General features: G+C 37.4%; 1 protein-coding gene across 1 annotated transcript in view; it reads right to left on the reverse strand.

The window, feature by feature from the left end:
* The window catches only part of p3h2 (prolyl 3-hydroxylase 2), a 71,784-nt gene that overhangs the window by 17,528 nt on the left and 35,097 nt on the right, over window positions 1–19,159 (reverse strand). The window contains exons 2-5 of the mRNA XM_079808514.1: window positions 10,345–10,497; window positions 7,910–8,099; window positions 3,374–3,505; window positions 2,515–2,642 (exon numbers count right to left, since the gene is read on the reverse strand). Of these exons, the coding sequence (XP_079664640.1) occupies window positions 2,515–2,642; window positions 3,374–3,505; window positions 7,910–8,099; window positions 10,345–10,497 (603 nt within the window). The remainder of the gene's footprint in view (window positions 1–2,514; window positions 2,643–3,373; window positions 3,506–7,909; window positions 8,100–10,344; window positions 10,498–19,159) is intronic.

Here is a 19,159-nt window from a genome sequence, read left to right on the forward strand (position 1 = left end):
TGAACTTGCTCCAGTGGGGCTGTCCCTATAGGGTAGGTTACCTCAAAGACAAGCATTAACTAAAGGGAATCTATTATCTGTAGATAACAATACAGGTACATTTATTAGTCAGTAAACAGTGGATGTGTAAAGTGCACACAAGTATCGTAACAGTTCATTACTATTATTTCCACATCATGACTGTCAAATGGCATCAACGACAAATAAGAGTGTCCAAGAAAAAGAAAAGTTTAAAAAATGTACTTCAAAAAATATGTCACGCTCTTAGAAATGAACTCATTGTATTGCAAGGGCTCGACATTAAGCCTGTTCACACGCTTGTCCTTCGGACAAGTAAATCTGTCATTCACTTGTCCGAGTAAAACATTCGCTTGTCCGGAATTTTTTTTGTAAATATAATCTATTCTGAAGCAATATTCTCACCAGTGTTTAATCAGCTTTGACATATTTAATTACGCATATTTGTCATATTTGTACCTTTTTATAAAGGGCATTTTTCCATAATCTTATCAAATATAGGATATGCTTCAGCTTTCCTTTTATATTCTTAAATTGGATCTATAAATTAAATTAGAATAAGACACTATAGGCTGTTACCAATCAAATTAAATCATTTACACTGAATAATTACAACTGCATTAAATAATGTTATGAGATTATTTTAAATATTTTTGAATATACAAATAAGAAATGTTGGAAAGATGAAACTAAACCACCAGTAGGTGGCAGCATGTGACCGTCTTAATGAGCGAGTCATTGAGTCGATTCAGTGAAACGGCTGATTCATTCAAGAATTTGGCGGTCGTTTACGAATAGGTCATTGAATCTTTGATTCAACCGATTCATTAAAACGCTGAATCATTCACTAACACACACTGTTGCTGTGAGACACTAACTGAATGCAGAATCATTATTGCACTTTGGTGATTCCCTAGTTATTTTTTGTTTTTACGTTTTAACCAGGATACTTGTCCGTCGGGCAAGTAAAATTATTTTTCACTTGCCGCTTCAAAAAATCCACTTGTCCCGGACAAGCGTTAATGTCGAGCCCTGTATTGATATGTTTTTTTTAAATGTTAAAGTCATTTTCAAGAAAAGTTTCAATTTAAAGGTGTGATGTAACAGAAGGGGTGAGTTTTTATGTCATGCCATCTTTAATGACAAAAAATGTCATGTGGTGTAACCATCAAGTAAAAAGTACCATATTTGTATCCAGTGGTGAGGCGGCATAAGGGCCAGGGTGGCACTGTCCCACCCCAATTCACGGCTGGTCCACTCAATTAATTGAGAGACAAAAAAAAAATTTTGTGGGAAAGGAGAAAAAAAAAAATCATGCATGCATAACAATAATAAATCGCTCAAATACATAAATTTAGCAGATGCCACTCCCAAAACTTAACATCATGTTTGTGGCCGTTGGTGAGGCATAAAAAACAAAAGTTTTATTCAAATTCTGAATTGATTACATATCGCCTAGAATGCGTGCAAAGAGCACTCCCTTAATATAATCACAAAAAAAACCTGTCACTCATCGTTAAATCACCAAGATGACGCAATAATCAATAATTCTGTTATAATCAATGAGGCTGTCTACACTGCACAATGAATCTCTTGTTTACATAATGTCTACACTCTGTTAAAATGAGAGGATTTGTGAGCGTGCAGAACTCGGCACTGGACAAAAACAAGAAAAAGTGAGTAAATTCTACCTCACCTGCATATCTCATTGGCCATTGCGTTCAAGAAATCAACAGACACGTCTGTGATTGGCTACATTGCTCAACGATGTTGTAAATAGAAAGCTGCAAAGCTCTAGATACACATGGGATCGTTTGCCAAATCGCTAATGTGCTATGGTTATTTATTTTTGTTAATTGTTCTTATTCTGTTCATTGGTTATTTTATGTATGAATGGATTTCGTTGTTTTCCTAAAACTGTTGGCTGACAATAAATCACATTTAACTAATCTTAATTGTAAAATGAGAGTAGGCATTGGTCCACCCTATTTCACCAAGGTCCACTCACTTTAAAATTTGTGGCCTCGCCACTGTTTGTACCTGAATACACGTGAGTGATGGGATTATTATAACTGAAAAGAAAAAAAAAAACACTCAAAATATAGTAAACTATAACTGAAATAAAAGAACATTATTTAAAACTTATTTCATTTCAGCTGGTGTCAAGGCAACATTTATCATTTTCATTTAGTTTAAAACTTTAGCTAAAATAAACTGAAAATAGAAAATAAAACTAGTTCAAAATATTAATAAAAAAAGGATAATAGAATATCAATAATACCAGTGAATGTACACATTTTTTAACAAATATAATGAATTATCCTTAAATATTTGTTTTTAGGTAATCACACCACATGACATTTTACAACCTGAAATGACCTTGCCATGACATAAAAAGGTCAAATTAACTGATATTTTAAGAGACTAGAGGTGTCCTCTCTGTGACATCATTTCCTGTTTTGATTTTTTTCTGCGTGTTGCACTGCTGTGTCTCACCTTCCGAGGCTGGCCATCATGTCCCAGCACCTCCCTGTAATACTCCACATTCTCAGTCATGAACTCTTCGCCTTCGTGGAATAACAGGTAAGTCAAAGCGCACTCCAGCGCCTCTTCATTCCTCCCAGCTGAACACACAGAAAACAGAAACAGTTATTAAGTATTAATGAAGCCACCAGGGCTCTGTTTCTTGGCTCATCTGGGAGATTATTCATCCAGTGTGATTCTTTGGAGTCATCTTTTCCCACACAGTCACGTTTATTTCCTTTTGGAGACCTACGCGCTCGGAAACATTCGCATTCCAGGCCAGTGACCACAATGGAACAAACTCCACAGGGCTGAGGGAGTGGAAACACGGCTTTGAGACATGCAACAGAGACACCATTTGCACACCTGAATAACTTACCATTTTATGAACAATAAAGTGTCTGTAAAAATACAATTTCTCATATCAGAGCTCATTTTCTTAAGGTAGGAGTGAAAAGTTCAGCTTTGACGTTTCCAAGAAGAAATCAATCAAGTCTGAAATATTTATTTGACTCTCCTTCTTCTTTAGAGTGAGTAATTTTATGATTAATGAGGTTTTGTCAATTCAAAATTATTTGCAAGGTGCTTTTATTTGAGTATAATTACCATTTACGTTTTCTTTCCGATACAGGCTATTTGTACAATTTGACTAATGGAAGTCGGTACTGTTGTTGCCAATATCTTCTATCCGGAGTACAAGGTCCTAGAAGAGAATTGGGGTCAGATACAAAATCAAGCCCAAAGAGTTTCAGTCCAAAACTAGAAGTTGTGAAGGTGAGTTGAATCACTTTTGGAAACATTCAAGAGAGTTTTGACATATATGGATGTTTACCTTGGAAATAAGCAAACTGCAGGTAGTCGTAATGCAGTGGCAGGTAGTTTTCCATGGGCGACAGGCGACCGGGGCGGGTGGCCAAATCTCGGACACACTCGTGCTCGCAATGTAGAACCTGTGTGTAATGATCTGGAAGACAAAGTAACAGATGGTTTAGGGTCTTAAGTTCATATTAGCACTAGCCAGTTTGTATTCTCCATCTTGAACCAGTTACAACACACATACAGATGCTTGAATTTGAACTATGTACTATTACTTGTGGAAAAACAGAAACAGGGCATTGCGGCGGGTTTTAATGGCTTAATAACACACTGTAATCGTGGTTGATGTAGTTGAGAATGTGATCTTCTCCCAGAGTGCATGGAGTGAGATCATTTAACTGGGATCATATCAAAGATGTCAAACCGGTTGAGGTGCTGCTGGTGTATTTCATGTGGATGAGGTTGTAGATTCAATTAGAGAGCTGAGAAGACTTTAAAGGGCTTTCATGGTGGGGTAGATAGGCAGATTGTTCCCACATGAAAGTGGGAACAGATTCACAAATTAAAAAGATGAGTAAGAGCATCTATCAAAAACGGGTTTAACAGGCATATTATGGGATGGAGAGGCTTTAGTAGTATTTGTTCTGAGTTAGTCTATTCATGCATGCACACACGCATGTAACTAGCTCTAGACTTCTTTTGTAAATATAACAATGATAACCTAAGAAAAAGACATGAAAATCATGAAGAAGCCCAGCCTTTTGTTAAAGGTCCCATGGCATGAAATTTTCATTTTATGAGGTTTTTCAACATTAATATGACAGCTCAAACGAGCTGATCTTGAATTTTCCTGTTATGACGTCATAACAGGAACGGTTACCTCCCTTTCCTCCGCCCAGAGAATTTGACACGCCCATGCGAGCGCTATATTTGTCCTTGAGAGATCATGGCTTGTGAACGAGTGAATGCTGGCAGTTTCTCAGTGTTTGGATGTACAAATGAAAACAGAAGTCTTTTTTCAGTTCCTTCTGATCTGTGATCAGTGATTTCTGATGTGTAGATAATTATTCAAGTTCACACAGAACTTTATTATTCACGCTGCGGCTTCTCTCTCTCCCGACAGAACGCTGTTTTCTATCTTGTGAGTCAGTGTTTTTGTACGTCCTCGTCGCGTCTATCTGTTCTAAAATGTGCATACAGTCGTGAGTTTCTGCTCAACATTAGCAGAGCCACATCTTTAGAGATAAACTTGCTGCACTGACCAGTCGGCCTTCAACATCACCGACCCCCAGTACTGCATCTGGCCCACAGCAGAGGCACCAAACGTGGCGTGAGATTAAGCAGAAGGGGGGCTAGTATATGCTAGTAACTACAACAGTTCACTGAACTGAGACGTGCTGAGAGAACTGATGAGAAGTGACATCCGTCTCTCTGGCACAGCCTTGTGCCTCGTAGACCTTGTTAAACCACGCCCCCTCCACTCATTTGAAACTCAAAGATGTCAGCCAATCACAACAGTGGGCGTTTTTACTGAAGTCTCACAGCAGACACGCCCCTTGAAACAGGGCATTCAGCCACAGGGCAAACATCAGTATAGAAAAAATGCCTTTTATTTCTAAATTATGACATTTTATGATGTAAAAAAATCATACTAACAATATAAGTACACCTCAGAATACATTATAAAACAAAATAAAAAATCCATGCCATGGCAAAGAATGAGTCCTTTGTTGTAACAGAGTCAGGTTGTTGCTTACCGAAAACCCAAACACAATGTCCTCAGGCTAACAAAAAACATACATACACATGCTCTCAAATGGACATCATCACACACCCAATAAATCACAGAACTGACAGCAAATGTCAGTGACATCATTCTGAATATTTTCCTGGGATTCCTTGGTGAACTCGGAGACATTCCGCCATGCACAAAACCCCCTGAAGCTAATGTCAGAAACACTGACAAGTCCTGTGAAGAACAAGTCTTCTCATGACTGGCTAATTCTTCAATCTTCCTTAAAATGTTTTCCACATTTAGGCCATAAACTCATGTCAATCATGTTAGTTTTTCACATCTTTCCTTAATCAACAGCATGCAATCAGCAATAATTAAGAACTATTATGGCAGCTTGATGCATTGTTTCATAAGCCAAATGTTGGGGGGATGATATAAGTGTTGGTGAATTATGACCCCCTGTTTTATTATTAAAAGATGTCCATTAGTTATATTTCTGCCCTTCACACTACTATTGCAGCAATTTTACTTAAACCTGAACTGAAAGCAGCTGGAATTGTGTGTTCTGTCAATAACTGGGTATAATATATATATATGATAATAAATATATGATACTATATGAAATAAACTACAGTTCAAAAGCTTTGAGGCCAGTACATTTTTAAAACTGTTTTTGAAATAAGTCTCTTTACTCACCAACGCTGCATTTATTTTATTAAAATATTATAACAATTTAAAAAATACTGTTTTCTATTAGAATATATTTAAAGGGGTGATGAACTGAGAAATCAACTTTCCATTGAGCCTTTGATATATAAAAGTTCATCGTGATATAAGAATATCCTGTACGTTTCAGAGCTGAAAACTTCCTTGTTAGTCAAAGAAAAGCTTTTATTGACACCAGGCCCAGAAAACGAGAGATCTCAGAATATGTTGACCACTGACGTAATGCAGAAACGTCGCCCTAAACAGATAAATATGTACGCCTGCTTCTGTAGCCCTGCCCACCGACTCGTGGAGCTAAACGGATTGCGCTACCAAGCTATAAACATGGCGAAGAGAGTAATACATTGCGCTGTGCCTGGTTGTGGAAGAACACAGTCCATGCGTAAGCTTCCTTTGGATTATAATACTATGAATGAGTGGTTAAACTTTTATTTTTAAAGTTCCAGCTCACGTGGGGAAGACTAAGACATTGCACGTATGTTAATTTCACCGGATTCGTTTGTAAATAAGAGACTGGATTTGCAGACAGGATGATATTTCATGAATGCATGAAGCTAATCACTAATGTGAGTAAAAATGTTTTATATGTGATAGTATTGCATTGTTACAGATCAAATACAATGTTACATTGTGTACATGTCTAACTAAACATAACTTACCACCGTCACAGGGCAGCCCAACGTCCGGGTGTTTTCCAGACGGGCTACCAATACATATCATCATAAATAAACTCTCTTGACTTGATGTTTGAAGGAAAAATACAATCGCGGAAGTTTTGATCATGCTGTCTGCAACGTTGGCGCACGCGTATATATCCACCGATGGGGCGGGCCAAGTAATATAAAATAACATTCATATTAATTGCGGGTGGATGAGAGATAAATCATTGTGTTTGTTCCAGTGTTCCGGTTGCCGTTTGTCACACACTTTCAAAACAATGCCTCACGCGTACTCATGTGGGAGCCGAAGCTCATTAAATATGCAAAGCTTATCCAATCCTAGCCGTGGCGTTTACTTCCAAGTCTTCAGTGCGGCACGCCCATCAAAACCAACCGTGCCTTGAGAGAGCCTATTACTTATTCATTATGATGTTTTTGAATGTAAAAACCACGCAAACGTCACAAGTAGACCTCAAACAACAGTATACATTTTTTTTTAAAAGCCAGTTCATGACACCTTTAAAACTGTAATTTATTTATGTGGTCAAAGCTGAATTTTCAGCATCATTACTGCAGTCTTCAGAATGATCCTTCAGAAATCATTCAAATATGCTGATTTCGTCAATATTGGTTGTAATAAAACAAACACTGATAAACTAAACTGTAAATAAAACAAAACATTAAATATTTAAAATCACGTTGATATTAACATTAGGTAACACTTTATTTGAAGTTGACGTAGTTACACATTACTTCATGCACTTACTATAGTAATAACAGTAAATTATGCATCATTACCCTAACCCTAACCTTAAAATAAAGTGTAACCTAACATTAAATCTCAGTTAGACTGCGTGTGGCCTGCTGGATTTCAAAACAGTATTCTGGTTTTCAGAAAGAATGCAGTGCAGACAAAACATGGCTTTTTTGTGCATATTTATCAGACAAAAGCCTGTTTTCCCAATGTAAATTCAAAAGCTAAAGCTGCTTTAGCTGCTTCAGTATTGATGAGTTATAAAAAAAAACAGTAGATTCATCTTTGATCCAAAGAAGTTTTTCAAGTTAAAAGATTGATGTGCAAAACATTGTATAGGGCAACCATGTGTCACTGCTGCTCATTATTGTTCTCACAAGCTGCTCATTGTTGTTCTATCATGAACTGCCTGTCAGACACAACAAAAACAGATTGTACTGCAGAAAAAAAAAAGGTCAGGCACTTGCCTACTCAGAAAAGCCCTACACGGAGGTCAGGGAACAGGAAGATCTCAATTTCTGGAAACACAAATATCTCTAAAGACATGATATCCACAATGGAAAGTCCCAAAGAACCACTTGAAAGTGGAAAATTCCCAGACACTTCTCAAGACCGCAGATGATAGCTTTACCACATTAAGAGGAAGCAGAAAAGCTTTGAGTACAAAAGCATCTGTACCTGAGATTAGCTCGTAGAGGTTGTATTTGTACAAGACATGATCCTGCTCCTCGAAATGCTGCGGCCCTTCACAGAGAGCCCGACACTCCACATCGGCACGATAGTACTCAGTCAGAGCCTCTTCAAAGAGTGTCACAGACCCTTCGTAGTTGCCTTTGTCGTACAGCTTCACCCCAGCAAAAAAGGCTCTCTGTAAATACAAAGAAGCAATTCATAATACTGAACTTGGTGTTTCAGACCTTTTAGGGTGTTTTTGTAGGCTCGAGAGCCATAAAGCTGTGGCGTAATTGGTAGTGATTCACCAAAATTGTTTGAATGAACGTTAATTTTTGGTTTCAGCCAAAACAGATTTGGAGGGCTGATTTGTCGTTTTTAATCAATCTTCATCTTTTAGTTTATGCCGTGCACAGTTGATATGTGAGAAAAACTTGAATGTATCATTCCATCCAATAATCGTTTATTGTTATTTCTTGCAAATTGTTATTTTTGATATGAAACAAAGGCTGGACTTTTAAATTCTGTCAATTCAAACAATAAATGTCACTGTTTCATTGCCATGATGGATCGCTGTAGCCACCTCAGTTCAAGCGGCACATGAACCGATCATCTCTTCCTCTTTACTACAAGTTATAGCATGAAATAAACATGAATGAACATCAGAAGGTATGTATAAAGATACAGTACAACTTACTGAAATGTATCATGTCTCATGTAATCACTCAGTGAGTGTTTCTACAGCGGCAAGATGTCAATAAAACAACTTGAAAACAATGTGACGTAACATTTACCTCAGAAAAAGCAATTCAACATCCATAACTAGAGAGGAGCATTTTGATAAATATATGGACTATATTATGTGTTCTAAATGTGATCTTTATTATTTAATGTATGTTTGAATTAATCTGTCGTGAAAAGTTTTTATTACAGCCACAGTTTAAATGTTTAAATGTCAACAACAGATTAATATATTAATAAAAAAGTTGAATTTAATACAATTTAAGGCAATTTTCGGAGAGGCTTGAAATAGCAAGCTAGCTTTGAAAGTATACGATCCCACCCTCCCTTCAGAGCGTCTCCAAAGCCACGCTTCCTTCAAAACACATGAACGCACACAGCAGGGAGCAAACAAAAGCATCATGAGAGACGGTGTTAAACTACCTCATGTCTCAAAGCACATAACATTACAATAATAATGAACGTATACAACTTAAAGAGCACTGACCTGTACCACCTGACTGCTGCAGATTAATTTCGGTATTGATAGTGTTGCCATTGAAACGCATACATTCAGTCACAAACAGCTCTGACTAAAATGTCACGGGTTTCCATCTCTTTCAAATTATAATAGTTATGGTGTGAACGCAGCATAAGCTTGTTGTTTTGGTTCAGGAGGATCTGTAAAATGTGGCTGCTGTTTGTTTGTGGCGCTAAGCGACTAACATCTGTCTAATTTGGTCATTTAGACCACTTAACTTAGTGATTGCTATCAGGATGTGAAGAGACTTTCAGCCAGCTTAACAAAAAAAAAAATTCTGGAGCAAATCACCTTTAAAGGCCAACTGAAGTGCCTTGAAACGCGCAGCATTATTCAATGTGTTGACGTAATTTCCCCTGAAATGGCTCAAGCTGTTAGCAGCTCCTCCCCTTTTTTGAAACGGCCAATAGCGTTTCGTTAATATTACAGTTTGACTAGAGCCTTTCTGTTTGGTAAAGCCAGAGTTTCCTCCTAATCTCTAACCGTTTATCATCATAATCTCCTCCATATTGCTGCAACGCCATATGTAGAATTTAAATGGGTCCGATATGTTTTGTTGTATTCGCCGACTAGCGCATATGTTCCACACTGCGCTCTCGTCTCGTGTCTCTAGTCAACGTCTCTGGTCTAGACTATGTGTGTGCGCTGCAGCGGTGTGCGTGAAAGTAACGTGAAACCAGACTTCATTCGCCTCAACTGAAAGCATATTTACACTGTCTGAATAATTTCCTATCGCATATATAGTGCGCTACGTGCCTTTTACCATGTAGAAAATAGTAAATGTGTGAACAGTTGACGGATTTCAGCCGCTGCTTCAGCGTCTATTTATAGTGTAGGGGGTGGGCGCTTCAGATTCTAGAAACCATTTGATTGGACAGAAGATTTGATGAGAAGGTGAAGTCTGCGATGATGTTATCAAAATCTGTGATCCATTTTAACGGAAGTGAGAGACTGTTTGAGTTTAAGTTTTGAATGCTTATATCTCCTAATGCGAATTTTGTCATTGTTTTGGAACACACCAGCTTATTCATAACCTTAAGGCTAACAGTCATACTAAAAGCTAAAAAACTTCCATTTTGATTTCAGGGGGCCTTTAAATAAACTTTAATTTTGCTTTCGGTTTTTGGCTTAAAAAAACATTTTGGTGCATCACTAGTAATTGGGGTCGACAGTCACTCACCTGATGTGGGCGTGATTCCCTGTCAATAAGATGTTCCTCTTTTACCCCCGTCTGGGCTTTGTACTGCTCCAGGTCCTCGCCCATCTCCACATGCTCAGGGTTGGCCTGGAAATACGTATGAGCAGCAGACACAGCTTTGTCCAGTTGCCCAAGCTGTTTCAAACAAAGAGAACACAAACTTTTTTAAAAATGAACTCTGGAGGCTCTTTCTTGACGCAATTTTGAAATGCACTGTCCAAATGTTAAAAAATTACTTTGCAAATATGTCAAATAAAGATGTAATTGCGAGATCATGTCCCAAAAAAGCAATTATATATAAAAAATGGCCACGCCATGTGCGTAATAAAAGAGACAACTATGTACGACAACAAATCACTGTCAAAATTAATCATGGTATAACCAATTCGGACAAGCATAAAAATTGGTCTTTTCAGCAGTCATGCTCATCTTGGCCTCTGAAAGGGATTACGAATTTAAATAAATAAACCAGGGACTTTTTGATTAATAATTCCAATGAATTATGCTATATTACTGGAAGAAGAAAAAAAAAGGCAAAATAAGTTCACAGAAGCCGTCAGCTGTTATTTTTCGGCTTTTATGAACTGCAGACCTCAAATCTGTTCTGCAGATCTCGGATTGTCATCTGTTTCTTTAATCCTTCATAGGTCAATATATTGTATTAATAAAACTCTGTTTTAAGTTTATACTAAATGACTCATTACAAAACAATGGCAACATTTGTGATTTCACAGAAGAAAAAAAACGTAACGCATGGATCTTTTGGAGTTTACTACAACAAAATACATCGGAAGACTATCGGCATCAGGACTCATTTCAGGCTCAAACAGATCTTGACTTTTTACACTTTTTGCATATCAAATTTTTATCTTTCAACAAAACATTCTCAAATATAGCAAACAAGTTGCATGGACCACATTATATGGTGCTTTATTATTCCTTTTGAAGCGTCCCTTGGTCACGCTATTGTTTTGAGGAAAAAGCAACTTACACATGTCTCAAAATATCTCCTTTTGTGTTCCACAGAGGAAAGTAAGTCATACAAGTTTGCAGTGAAATGAGACGATGACAGAATTTTCATTTTGTGTGAACTTTGAGAGACCATGGTATGGTCACATGTACCATTTCGTAAATCGAATTGAATATTCGTGGGTGAAATCCATAGCCTGACAAGCCAGACCCACATCAAGATGTTGGGTCTGGGAACACACCATTGGCAGGTCTCAATGCGAGGGGCGGGATAAGCGGTTTTCTTTCAAATTCCCTCTGCATGCAATAGGATAGCGCTACAACCAACCAGAGCTACGAAGAAGGTGAAGCAGAGCTAGTTGATCGATTAAACTTTCGCTGTATCTGGTCGGCAAAACTCAGAACACATCTTCCTTTCTTAAGAATGACTTCAGTGCCGTTCTTTGTTCTTTTCTCAAAGAAAAGCTTAACTCCAAGTCTTCCAGAGTCACGGCCAAAGCCGATTCGAAAAAACGCTGTTCGCCAGCTTCTTTGTTTACAAGTATCGCACGTCCTTATGTTAAGCCCACCCACAGACTCTATACACGATGTGATTAGCCTGACCAGAGTTTGGTTTTTCCAGCTCGCAAGTAGATCGTGATCTACCATCCACCATCATGATGCCACACCCCCCCCATTGCGAGTCTTGTTGTGAGTGCGACGCACACTAAATCCTCTTCTATAGTTAAACTAAAAACTTTGCAGGGATTGCTCTGTAAATAAAATTGAGAATATAACTAATGCATATATTCTATTTTAAATACTGTAGTTTATGCCAGATATAGCCTACATTTTGAAATAATAAACAAGGCTCAAACATACATTTCATAAGCATGCGTGTTTATTTCAGCACTTCAGTCAGTGAAACAACACACCACAGCCTGTAAAAAATTTAAACAATTATCAGTAAATAATGGTAACCTAAAGATATAAGAAAATTAAATATTAGTTAAAACATTTTTAATTTCCCCTCAAAGATGCTCTGCGCGAAATGAAACACGAGCTGATAGAACCTTCTCAAATATCTTTGTCTTCATGTGTTCTCCTGATGTTGCAAAGCAGCACTTCTTCAACACAAGTTCTGAAGAGCGGATTTTATCTTCCACAGGGTCAAGACATTTAAGCTATGTTTGATTATTCACTGCCAGAGAAAACTAAAGTAAAATGGCCCGTGTGTGTGAAATGCGCTATTCAAATAAACTTACCAAGTCTTACCAAACTTACCAAGCCTTACCGAGTCTAATAACAAGCACAAACTGTGTTAAATAAAATGAAGTAAAAAGGTAGCCTATTTGTCCTACAGTGTTTTTTCTACTTTCCCACAGTCAAGGACGTGAATGGGTATAATAGACTTCATTATAAACAAACGAAAGGAAGAAACGTTTATAATTCCCTGCGAAAATGGGTGCGACGCGAGTGAAGATTTGAGAAAAGAAACGAGATGTATGTCCATGTGGGATAACATGGACTAACGTTAGGCCTATTGTTAAAGCTACACTGTGTAACTTTTTTAGTTTATTCTTAGCTAAAAACACTTAGTTCTTTCAAAAATATGTGCTCATTAATGCATATTTACTTCTTTCAAGTAATAAAGTATTCTCGTAAGTTTATAATATGCCATTGAAAATACATACGGGTAAGGGGTTCGAATGCGGGTCGCCATGTAGCCCCTCCATCTTGAAAGTACATTAGCCAAAGAGGGACATACCCGTAAATTCAAGCTTCGCCTTTCGCGTTTTAACACTCGATGGCACCGTGTCGAATGTGGACGAGGTCGAACTGGAAGCCATATTAATCTTGGACTAAATCGGCCACCGTAGGAGTTAAAATGAAATCGAAGAGAAACTAATATTCACTGGGTGGTCATTTACCTTTTAACTGCTAGATGGGGGAAAATATCACACAGTGTAGCTTTAAAATTCACGGAAATCGCAAAACAGAATAAAAAAGCTGACAAATCTTAAATTGGGCTCAGCCTACCTCTCTCATTCGGCAACATGACATCATGACTTTGCGTAAACATACACGGCACTTTCTAAAGCCAAATGGCGTGTTATCTGTACGCATTTTGAGCTATCCGCGTGTATGTCTACGGCGTGTGATTCCGCGTGTATGTGTACGCCGAAACGAACATCATCTCCGCGTGTATGTGTACGCCGTGTGATTCCGCATGTATGTGTACGCCGTGTGATTCCGCGGATATGTCAACGCCGTGTGATTCCGCGTGAATGTAAATGGATTTATAAACATACTAAATTATGCTTTTTTGAAAATGTAAAAATGTAGAATGTTTCTTGTGTTGGGTAGGTTTAGGGGCAGTGTGTGTGTGTGTGTATGTGTGTGTTTGTGTGTGTGATGGGTAGGTTTAGGGGTAGGAGCAGTGTAGGGGGATAGAATGAAATGCTAAAAAGCGATTATGCGTCTTGATAGCACGCCAAAATGGCATAGCGAATTGGCGTGTCATACATACGCTATTTCATGAGATCAGTCTGCATTCGGCATGAATCCATTCATGGCTGCGAATTTATTTCCTTTGTAAACAAAGCTTTGTGCTTCACTCTGTATTATTCACGTAAAACAACACACAAAACACTGGGTTAGTAACTAAATTATAGTTTTGAAAGTAGAAAATAGTATTTATGTAAAGAGATATATTAAAATAAAAAGTGCACAACTCTTCTTAAGTGGAAGGAAGCTACTTTTTTCCCTCACGTGCAACCTAGCGCGGATGAGTCATTATTTGGGTTAGTAAAATAACAAAATTATATAGTTTTTAAGTAGAAAATAGTAGCAGATATAATATACAGATATAGTAAATTATATGTTTGTATTAATAAAAATAAAAAAACTACGATGTTTTACAGTAAACATCGTCAACTGCCAATTTAGGAGACATCACCCAACCCTACTCGCAAGCCAACGGAGAGTTGCTAGACGACCCTGGCTACAAATTAGAGGGCCGCTAAGCTAAGGTGCGTCTAGGTTTCTAGGCTATGAAATCCAGTCATTTCAAAAGAAATCCACGCAATCTGGAATTTCACGTGTGGGCGAAAGATTTCCCAATGGGTTTAAGTTGGTAATGCAAATTTGGCATGTCCAAAAGAAAGATTCTTGGTTTGAAAGTGACTTCTGTGTGTGCTGTGCTTCATACAATGTACCTTTTTTGCAAACAAAGTTTTACCGTCATTTTTATAAAGTGACCGCACCTTTAGTACAATGTTATGGAGCTTCTAATGTCTCCAGATACTACCATAGATGTACCACTGCACAGTGGAATGGATGACCCTGAATCACCCACCTCTTTTTTCCTTATCTTTTGCGACTCAGCCAAGGTTTGGTCTTTTATCTGCTACGGAATGAGGCAGGGAGGCTAAAGGCTTAGGAGGATATGCTTGGTTACCTCTGAAAGGCCAAAGAGCAAGCTGGCGTCGACTGCATTCCTGTGTCTTCTTTCTACCACCCCCTCGTCCACATGCACTCTTGTGTCCCAGCTGCGAATTAATTGCAAAGACCCTGGTTGGATATCGGGGGTATTTTTGTATCCCATCCAAATGCTGACCTGTCTGATTTTCTTCTTAAGAAGGTCAGATTCCAGGAGACGAAGCCAAGAAGAGACTTGGCCCCTCAGATCCGACTGTGATGTTGTCACCTGGCCGCTACAGTAGCCTATCAAAAAGTCCTCATGCCCTGACAAATCCTGTAATCGTCACAGAACAGTGACCAAAGAGTTCACAAGAGGTGACGGGAAAAGGGCCCAGCCAGTCACAAAAGCTCAAACGCAGCTGGGAATTAGCCCGGCTCGGCACATTGTCGGCTCACATTTACATCTCAAGCAGCTGTTTCTCAATCTTATTTACCAAACACGCAACATTTCTGAGACTAAAAAGGTTTAAACCTTGAAATGTAGTTGTATGCATGTGCGTTTGATGTTTTATATAAAATTGTTGCCTCATAAATACTGGTCATATTTCACTCTGCCAAAAACCTGGTAGACAAAGGGATGTAGAAGCACATGGCACTTTTACAACCAGCATATTTTAAGTGAATGAATGTTTTGAAAAAGCTAGTTTTCTCTTTGCAGTAAAAATAACCTCTTATGCATGGTCTTAACAGCTTTAAACAATAACTGTTAGTTATGTTCCTTAAGGCGTTGTGAACATTTCAAAAGATTTTTCTGTTCTGAATGTTTTGTTACACATTTTACACATCCAAATGCAGCTTAGGTGTGTATTACAAGATCATTCTGCTATGATATAATATTATGTTGCCCTAAACTAACATATGTTGTATTGTGTGAGTTTAGCCCAACATAATATTATAACAACCTCATATAGCTTAACATAACATACATACAAAGATAACCTAACATAACATAACATGCATGCAACATATAAGCGATCCTAACATAACATTACAAACAATATAACATAATAATAACATACATAAACTAACCTAGCATAACATAGATCCTCACATGACAACCTATAACATAAGCTAACATAACATAGAACCTCACATCCCAACACATAACATAAGCTAACATAACAGAACCTCACATAACCTACAGCATAAGCTAACATAACATAGAACCTCACATGAAAACCTATAACATAACATAAGATAGAACCTCACATGACAACCTATAACATAGAACCTCACATGACAACATATAACATGACAACATATAACATAAGCTATCATAACATAGAACCTCACATGACAACCTATAACATAAGCTAACATAACATAGAACCTCACATACCATACCAACATATAATATAAGCTAACATAACATAACATAGAACCTCACATACCAACATATAACATAAGCTAACATAACATAGATCCTCACATAACAACCTATAACGTATGCTAACATATCCTAACCTCACATAACAACTTATAATATAAGCTAACATAACATGATAGAACCTCTCATAACAAAAGCTAGCATAGCATAACATAGAACCTCACATAACCTATAACATAAGCTAATATAACATAGAACCTCACATAGCCTAACATTACACATAGGCTATAAGCTAACATATCATTACACATATTTGCTAACTTAACAACCTATAACATAAGATAATAAACATTTAACTGAACCAAACATAACCTATATAAGCTAACATAGCATAGAACCTCACATAATAACATATAAGCTACTTAACCTAACCATCAGAAATAGGGTCGTGCTGAGACATGAAATAGTGTCACATGCCAGTCTTTTAGTGTGCGCTAAGCTTAATTAGCATGACTGAAGGAGTAGCTGGAATAACATCTAAACAAAGAGAGTCACTGACCCTGTTGCTAGTGAGTCCCCTGAAAACATTTTAGTTCACTTCTAAATGACTTCAACAGATGGTTTTTACAGCTGAGACACTTTCACAAATTTCACAAACACACAAATTCCACAGTGCTGGCTTTATATTGATATTATCAGTAAACCGATTACATATAAACATTTAGTATGCACAAAAAGATTTCCTTCATTTTATATCAAAGGGATACACCCCATAGACAAACATAGTGTGCAAGAAAAAGTAAAAATCAAACGACATGAACCAGTAGTCTGTTCGTAATCGCACAAACAGACTTCAGCTTACATTTGTGCCTTTTGAGTAAATATTTTCCAGAGAGCACCTGCGGCCCTCGTAACTGCTCTTTAATATACACCAAAGACGTTTTTTTCTCAGCATCTCCAGCCAGAGTTTACAAACCATTTACTCACTGGCTGTAAAAAGCCAAACATCCTGTTTGATGTGGGATACTGTCTTAGCCAAAACGAAGCATGCATGCTTTTTTTTTCAGATGAAGAATGTCAACAACATGTTAATAGGACTGCTTTTATGTAGTGAGAAAATCATGCTCTTTGGTGGAGATCAACTATAAAATTCAGAGCTTTAAATAATGTTTTAGGTGTAAACAAGAAAAGAGAGCATCCATTAATGTGCTTTTCTTGGATTAAGGGAATGCACTAAAGTCTATTAAATGATTTTATTAATTTAGAAGCAATTTGTTGGAGCTATTAGTATTCATAATAAACAATGCATTACAAATACTATTCTTCTTGGATTAGAATCCGGATGAATAAACCTGACAGCTTGTGTACAACTAAAAGCACTTATTATGTGTTACAATAATAAATAAAGCTTAATTTATGTCTATCAAATAGCAAACAAAACCTTATTGTTGAATCTAAGGATAAGCTAATATCTAACATATTCAAGCACAGAACATATTGACTGAAGCAGTGATATTGGCTTCAAGCTGAAACTGCCATTGGCCTGTTTTCACTCAACACTAAGCAATAGAGAAACCACAAGAATCTATTCAAATGCACCAAAATCCAATGTGTTTACAAGAGGGGTTGATTTTGATAGTTGTCTATTTTTCTGTCTTCACATTAATTCAATCACAAACATGTTTTCGAGTTAAGTAAACCTAACCTAGCAATAATAACAAGGAATAGTGGGAGTTTTATATTTAACAGTAGTAGTAGTAGTAGTTGGCAGTAGTTTCAGAAATATAAACAGCAGCATTTCTTGTATTTTCAAATCAAATGCCATTGTCCATTTTAAGAATTCACACACTGTAAAAAAAAGAAAAAAGTACAATCCTTGTTTTAAAGTCCCAGTGAACCAGAAGTTGCAACTGATTTTATTTCAGTGCTGTGACGTATTTCCAAGTGAAACGGAATATTGAATAGAGGGCAGGGTTTCACTTCAGTGCTCCTCCTCTCCATCTCTCGCTCATTGCAGACTAAAGGGGAGTGGTTAAGGATATTCAAACCCAAGCCGTCACACAGCCATCATCGGAAAGGGAACGCCATTCCAGACTGGAAGTTACTTTTCAGATTTTGATTAAAGATTACCACGGCAAACCATTTTTTTTTCTGTGTATTAACTTGCACAGATTAATTGTTCACCCTAAGACCTGTAATGTGTGCTAACAAAGTAAATAAGATCGAGGACTTTAAGTACAATTCACTTGGATGTTCAAGTCATTACAATTTAAATTACATTAAAATTGCTTAAAGTTGCCATCTGTAAGTTTTGCCTCTGTGTCGCCATCTCTGTTTGAAACCTGCAATTGCAGTTATTTGCGGAGTTATCATCTGTACGTGAGTTGTGCGTCGGCACGGCTCCTCAGCGTGGATGAATCTAATGTTTTGAGGAGTATGTGCGGCACAGATTCTACGTCTTGGAGTGTAACCTAAATAAGAATTTTCACCGGAATTTTGTTCGGATGTCATCTGAACAAGCAAGTAACATGTCTGCCACTTTACAAAACAAAACATTACAATAAATCGCGCTACCAATGGTAATTGAATCTTACGATAGCTCATATAACATCAAACCGTGCAAATTATTATTATTGTTATACTTTGCTCTCAAATTGTTAATGTTAAAAGCATTAGCATTGAGTGACTTTGCATTTAATGTTTATTAGCGTTACCTGTAGATTTCAATTTCCGTACAGTCTATTCTTTTGCTTTTGACTATGGGTGAATCTCCAGTTGTCACTGATAATGTCATTTGGGCCTTTCTGGATTATAATCCGCCATCAAATGGATAAGTTTAATTATTTCAGCTGCTGCGAGAAAAGGCTATATGATCCGCTGAAGAACATGCTCCTCACGTGCGTTACTTCTACTAGCCGGGCTCTTTCTTTATGTATACAGACGTGACGTAATGACACAAAGACTTGCTTGAATTTCCCACGGAAGTCCACCATACCACTCAAATTATAGCACATTGTTACAAGTTTACCATTGTGAATG

This window comes from Gobio gobio, assembly GCF_949357685.1.
Source record: "Gobio gobio genome assembly, chromosome: 24".
In the NCBI taxonomy this organism is placed as follows: Eukaryota; Metazoa; Chordata; class Actinopteri; order Cypriniformes; family Gobionidae; genus Gobio; species Gobio gobio.